Source organism: Papaver somniferum, chromosome 10 (genome assembly GCF_003573695.1).
Source record: "Papaver somniferum cultivar HN1 chromosome 10, ASM357369v1, whole genome shotgun sequence".
Taxonomy (NCBI): domain Eukaryota; kingdom Viridiplantae; phylum Streptophyta; class Magnoliopsida; order Ranunculales; family Papaveraceae; genus Papaver; species Papaver somniferum.
In genome coordinates, this window is record NC_039367.1 from 1,611,746 (window position 1) to 1,619,294 (window position 7,549).

Here is a 7,549-nt window from a genome sequence, read left to right on the forward strand (position 1 = left end):
ACTATTTGGTTTTTATATTTCTGCAAATATAACTGGTGATGACTCTGCTTCTGCTACTACTGGTGATGAATCTACTTCAACTGAAAATTGTCATCTTGTTGTGTCTGGAAATTATCTTATGAACTGATTTGTGTTGATGTCCTGAACTAAGTGTTTGTTCTGCTTTCTCAAACTGATAAGTGTCTGCAATTATCAGTTTGAGGGGCTATTAGGAATATTAAGTATCTATCAAAGTCAAGTCTATTGACTTTGTCAATAGCAGTCAATGGTCTTATGTCTACTGTCTCAGACACATTAAATATTTCTGTAAAATCTTGTATTTTGTTATCTTGTTTTCCTACACATTCAATACTTTAATAATACATTTTGTTCATCATCTCTTTTCTCTTTTGTAAAACTTAGTTTCTTTAATATTATGAGAATACATCAATTTTCACCAACGCCATGAGATGGTGATGCTGACAGATGGTTTCTGGTGGCCAGGGACGGAGCCAGGACTTAAAGGTTGTGGGGTCGAAAAAAATTTCTAATATTCACAATTTTTTTTTAAACTGAATCAAAAACGTCGTTCGAAATTTTTGCCTTTGTGCGCAAGTTCCACTGCAATTTAGTTCCAAAAGCATTTTCAGCACAGCTTTCTCCTCAACAAAGTAAATTACATGACTAGACTATGATTTGCATATGCGAGTTTTGTCCTTTGAATCCAAGTTTGAGATACCTGCAACAAAGACGAAAGGAGTTCAAAAGCATGACTATTTAACGAGCTAGCAAACCCATTACAACTAATATACTTATATACAAAAATGTAAAGCTTACCATTTTCGCCAAAATAGATGAACTCATCTCTACATCAACTGCAAAAATCAAAAGACCCATAACCATAAGTCTGCCCAAAAGATGGAGAAAATAAATCATTCATGTAAACCCTACCTGATGCTAATTAATCTATGTTATATCATCTCCCCCATTTCACATTCTATACTCAAGTACCAACTTACAGCCTCCCTTTGCGTGGCTTCATGATCTGAAAACGGTTCATAATAATGTCATTGACGATGCTATCCATTATTACTTTTTCAACATATGCAAGTAAGCAGTCGTTCAACCACTCATCACCCATTCTATTATGCAATCGAGTCTTCAGTATTTTCATAGCAGAAAAGAGTCTTTCTACACTGGCAGTAGCAACCGGTAAGATCAACGCCAATGTCAACAGTAAATAAACCTTTGAATAGACCTTGTCTTTCTTTGTTTCCACCATTTTTCGGGCAAGATCAGTAATTCCATTCAAACTTGAAAACTCAGTGCTTGTTCTCACATCCATAATGTAGTTTTGAAGTTGACCATCGAGTAATACAATGTCAATTTCAGAAAAATCCTTTGGATAAAATTCTGCAAGGCGCTTCAACATGTCCTTATCAAAAGAAGCAAACGAATCACTCGGACATAAGCAAGCTACACAAAGAAGAAGCTCCGTAGTTGTTTCAGTAAAGCGATCATTCAATTCTCTTAGTTGCAAATCTATAACAGCATTAAATATCCCAATACGGTATTTATGCTCGTTGCTGTTTTCTTGGACATTGCGTTTTGCTCTTCCTTTACCTAAACTAGAATCATTCATACAAACAACCTTAATCTTATGCTGCTCACAAAATGAAGATACTTCACTAAGTAAATCATTCCAACCATTATCCCTCATCTCTTGTAGTCTTGTCTTACAAATCCGAACTAACTTCATGGCATTCACAATATCCTGGTATTTTCTTTGTAAAGCTTCTGACAAATCATTTGTAACTCCCATAATATTTTTCATCAAATGAAGACGAAAAGAAAAATTATATAACTTCATATGAACCAAAATACCTCTAGCTTCAAATCTCTTATCAGAAGTTTTATCTTTTGAAACTGATCTAAGTACACCCATCACAGCTGAATACAAATTAATCAAGCTAATTAAAGTATTTTGGTGCGAACCCCACCTTGTATCCGCAGCACGCTTGAGGTTCGACTCTTGGTTTAAACCTCGCCCAGTTTCAAGTTCATTGTTGCTAAGAGCTTCAGAAATTTCAGCACCTTTTATTTTTCGAAGTATTTCAAGGCGTTTAGGTGATCCTCCAACAACATTAGTCACACAAGTAACTAATGAAAACAAATCCTTGATTTCTGGATCTTTTTTCGCTACATTTACAACAGATAACTGTAATTGATGAGCAAAGCAATGAATAAAATATGCAGACTCATTTTCATCCAAAATAAGCTTCTTAAGACCATTATACTCACCTTTCATGTTCTTAGCCCCATCATAACCTTGTCCTCGCAACTGGGAAAAACTTAAATTATGCCTCGAAAAGAAATTAGTGATTGTTTTCTTGAGTGAGAGGGCATTGGTAGTAGCTACATGTTCAATCCCAAAAAAGCGCTCAATAACACGTCCTTCTTTCACATACCGTAAAACGATAGCCATTTGTTCCTTTGACGAAATATCTTTAGACTCATCAACCAGAATTGAAAAGAATGAATCACCAATGTCTCGAATAATTGCAGCAATTATTTCAAATGAAAAAGCACTTGTAATATCTTTTTGAACATCAGGAGAGGTCAATTTCAGATTTTTCGGTGCATTTTCCATAATATAAGGCTGCAAATCTTCTACATTGATGTTACCAAGCCATGCTAAAATCTCAAGAAAATTACCCCGATTTGCAGAATCATCACCTTCGTCATTCCCACGAAATGCAAGACCCTGTCTTAGAAGTATTCACAATTTGTATTGAAGCCCTCAAACGAATTCCATATTGCCTTCTAGTTTCATCTGTTTGCTTAACAAGTGCTGTGTCAATATGTACTTTTTCATCTAACAAGTCTTCACAGGCTTTCCGAGCTTCGTTGTGAGCACTATTTATATCTCCTACATGAACCTGCAGTCTTGATTTCTTACTCCAAGTACAAAATCCTTCATCAGCAAAGTTATTAGCACCACTTGATTTAAACAAGTAACAACATAAACAATATACTCTATCTTTTGATATGCTGTATTCTAGCCAATATTCATGAGCTTTGAACCAAGAATGATTGAACTTTCTACCTTTCCGTGAATTAGGAAATTTATGATTTTTAGGCTGGCACGGCCCATTCTGCAAATATGCCCTTCGAACTTGGTTTCTAACATTTGGATGATAATCCATAATCGGTTTTCGAAGCCCTGGATCCGAAGGGAGGTTTGCCAATTCAACATCAGTTAACAAGTTCACCGCATCTTTCTTTTTAATCTTTTCACTTCAGTAGGTAAAGAAGAAGCAAGTTCACCAAGTTCATTTGTACTGCCACTACCTGATCCACCTCGTTTTGAAGGCGATGATAAATCAACTGTCGCCTTCCTTTTGTAAAACCTCTCCATCGACAATTGAGTTTTCTTCATCATAAATCACGGAATTGGATGCGTAAACCTACATTGACGATTTGATGCTTCAATTAGAACATTGTAAACAAACAAAATATACAAAAATCAAACAAAACAGAACATTGATACTTCATACTTCTATTAAGAACAATATGAATAAAATAAATAAATTTGAGAAAACCCTAAAAATTCAAATAAAAAACAAGGGTGACTCTGATTACTTATGGATTAGCTAGTATTTTAACGAATCTCAGTATATTTATGTAAACTATGATTATAGAGAGGAGGAATTTTGCTTTGATTAAGAAAAGAATAAAAACCCTAACTTCAAAATAACCAAATCCAAAGAAACGATGGCATATACTTCAGAATTGAAAATAGAATAAAAAGGAAATCATGGTTAAGCTTCACCTTCACCTGATTTGTGATCGGTATCATTATCTAACTAATAATATCTTGCGAAAGAGTCGAAGAGATGCAGAGAAGAGGTTCTCTTTTTTCTTTCGTGGTCTCCAAAGAGATATTGTCGGTGACTCAGTGAAGATAAAAAACCAATCTAAGCTACTCGGTGGAGTAATAAAAAAAATGGTTATTAGTTTTAACTTTGACCCTTTGAAAATATATAACTTCAAGTGTGCCATTTATATTTGCACCCACAAGAGTCTATTATTACGGAAAAACCAACTCTATTCTTACTAAATTTGAAATTTCAGTGGGTGCAAGCGCCCCCATTTGCGCTCACATGCCTCCGTCCCTGCTGGTGGCGAGAAAGTGTGCTTCATCTTTTCGTTCATGTGAGTTAGATCGTGTGGATGTTGAAGTAAGATATAAAGTTTTAAAAATAATAAGGATAAAGAACGAAGAGATTTACAAGTCGTGATTAGTTGAGATACTTGGGTTGTAAGTCGAGAAGAAATTCATTGAGGACGAGGATACAATGTGAGGTGAAGTACAGAAGAACAAGGAAGAAGACATGGTGATGTTGCAAAAATATGGTGATGGTCCACGGTACTGGATTAACAAGAGCAAAAAAGAAAAAGTTGATGGAAACTGAGTTCAGGGCATGATATTGATGCCGGGAAAACATGAAAGAAGAAATGTTACTGCTGAGAGGAAAATTGGGTTCTTACTGGATTTGAGTTTACAAGGATTTATGAGGAGAGTTTAATATTAGATGATTCTGATCGAGTTTGTCCGTGAAGGGCAGTTGAAAGGGGCAGCCGCTTAATCACAGGTTTGATGGCAGTGACGTACAGTACCGACTGTTGGTAATGGTAAGCTTTCAGACAGGTCATGGCAGATACTAAAATCCGATTAGAGATGGAAAAGTGTGTTATCCATGAGGAATTTATGATCTTTATAAGAGATATCATATATGGTTTTGGAAACCAATTAAAGAGTGAGTTTCTTCTTTCCGAGAACATCCAAAATGATGAGATGATGAATATTGATATTGAATTCAAGAAGAACAGGAAGGTTGGGTATTTTCCAGTGATATTGAATGGTGAATATTAAACAAGACAAGAAGATGACCTTGTTACCGTACATTTAATATATGATGACGATGTTAATCGAGCTTGGGTGACTGTGAAGATGGGATGTTAGAGTTACAGAAATCAGGGAAAAGCTCGTTTATCAAAAAAAAAGAAAAAAAAGAGTTTACTGTTGTGGTTCATATGGAGATTGGTGTTGGTGTGATTGGTAGTGTGGTAGTAAACAAGGGTTGGTGTGGCAGAACATTGAAGGATTTTAAAAGACGAATAAGTTTAGGGTGAGTGGTTGATTCTAAGGGTTAGGTCATGGATTTTAAAACAATAAAAAGAGTATCAAAGTTGGTATTGCGGTTGAGAGAAGGACTGGTACAGTTTGATGGTGTTGAATTCGAATTCAGAGACTTCGAATGACAAGGAATGCTGGATGGTTATGTTTGAGCTTAAGGGAAGATGGTATCATGTTAGAGTTTAAGCTCAAACATGTTGGGAACCGTGAAGTATGGTTGAATAGTTTGTGAGAGAAACTTGGAAAACCTACAAAGTGTGGCAGACTTTGTAAAAAGGTAAAGCTTGTGGCAGAAGTGTGACAAAAGAAAGATTGTGAGAGAATCTTGAAAAGTAAAGAAGTGTGAAGGTTTCACAATAATATCGTGACTAGAACATATAAGTAAAGAAGAAGAAGACACAACAAGATTGTGAAGTAAGTGAAGCAATCCCAGTGTGGGATTTGAATAGAGAAGAGAAGCAATTCCAGTGTGGAATTTGAGAAGTGAAGACAATAAGAGGTAGGTGAGTGAAACCTATGAGTTGTGGAAGAGACGTCACAAGGTTGTGATCGTAAAGAAGTGAGGTAGAGCTATAATGCTCTGAGGAAATCTTGGGAGTGAAATTGGTAAAAAAAAAAAATGATGGAAATCATGCGGGTGAAGTAGGTAAAGAATTTGGTTTCGTGTTTGGTTACCAAGAGCACGGCAATAGTGTTTATACCTTGTTAAGGATTTGTTAGGGATATCTTGATTTAAGGAAGGATGTTGGAAGTTAAAGCAAGACATGGTGATTTGGTTTTGGGAGCAACTAGTTCAAGTTGATGCCGCGTGTGTGAACGTGCTATATTAGGAACTCGAGTTATCATGAGAAACAAGGTGTTTTGGTTGTAGAATAGTTCTTTATTTAGAGTTTGGTTTATGTTAGGAAAGTCTTTGCTTAGTCGCCAAGTTTGTTTTACTTTAAATAGGTTGTTAAGCCATGAGAGTTTGTACACCGAATTGATTATCAATGTAGTCTTTAATTGCTTCCGCGTTTGTTCTATCCTCTCTTGCTTGATCCTACACTATCGGTTAAAATTGGAGTATATTTTCAAGTACATGTAACCAAATGATGTTGACAGCAAAGAAATGAATCTGGAAAAATGCTTCAGGCTGTTAGTATCCGTGTCTGTTGAACCTAGTGTTAGGCTGGGTTTGGTAATGCTTTATTTTTCCAAAAGCACTTTCGAAATCTATATATGTCAATAATTTTTAAAACTAGTGTTTGGTTAAAAAAAAATAAAGTGCTTTTAATACACTTCTCAAACTCCTCGACTTTTAAAAGCTGGGGAAGAGTAGATTTTAAAAGCTACAAAAGCATTATAAGCTTTGGTCCCACCAAAACTTAATACTTGATTTATCTTTTTTATCCCTATTTTATTTTATAAATGACAAAAGTTACCATTAATTCTTCGATTTTTATATTTTATTCTTTAAATATTATTATTTTTTATTTTCCAACTATATACAGTAATATACTATTTCATTTAATTTGTCAATAATAAAAAAAAAATTAAATAATTATTTAATTTTAGTTATTTTTAAAAAAATATTATTATTTTATTTTGAATAGTTTGAAAATATGAACTTACAAAATACCGGTTGGCAACCTGGCAACAAGTAGGGCTCCAACCCCCTTTTGAATAACAATACCTAATCTATGAAAAATAAAACTACCAAAACCACTATTGGGATCATTGGTAACTAAAAAATTCTTCAGACGCTTGAAAAACATAAAGTGTCTTTACCGAGTTCCCCCAAGGTAGAGAAAGATAGAATACCCAGACCATATCCATGTGAAACACACTTGTCTAAGTATTTGGTGCGTTTTCGAGAAACAACACTAGAAATAGCTTTGCCTAGAACAAAAGAGCGAGTAACATCGTCCGTGAAGGGAGAGACACCTGTAACATCCATGCAAATATCTTGACCATTTTCCCAGTTAAGAACGAGGATATCAGCAGGCCGTAAATCTTTGTCGTCCTCTGACAGAAAACCAAGAGAAACTTCCTTACGCGCAGGCACGCCAACTTTGTAACAAATGTCAGCGATAATTTCACGTACAAAGTCATGTCGAAACTTAATTCCAACATCCTTAGCATAATGAAGCGCGTGATCCCCAAAGATATCCATAGATCTGTTACAACTTGAGCACAAACCATTCTCAACAAACAATGGTATGCCAAGACGGTAACAGAGGACAACTTTGAATTGTCTTGGCCCGAGGCATTGGTTAAGCCCATTAATCGATATAACTAATAAATAATCTTGTGCATGCTTAACATGGTTACACTATCACAAAATGGAATCTCTTGCAGATATAGAAAATTAGTCTGGGATTTTCTTCTTAA

General features: G+C 35.2%; 1 protein-coding gene across 1 annotated transcript; it reads right to left on the reverse strand.

The window, feature by feature from the left end:
- Positions 1 to 421: 421 nt before the first annotated feature.
- On the reverse strand, positions 422 to 3,185 carry LOC113318518 (zinc finger MYM-type protein 1-like). The gene is made up of 4 exons (XM_026566687.1): positions 2,847 to 3,185; positions 2,281 to 2,743; positions 817 to 2,178; positions 422 to 718 (listed from the first exon to the last, which is right to left on the reverse strand). Exons 1-3 carry the CDS (start codon positions 3,183 to 3,185, stop codon positions 995 to 997), a joined length of 1,986 nt encoding a protein of 661 aa, XP_026422472.1. The 3' UTR covers positions 422 to 718; positions 817 to 994.
- Positions 3,186 to 7,549: the final 4,364 nt, after the last annotated feature.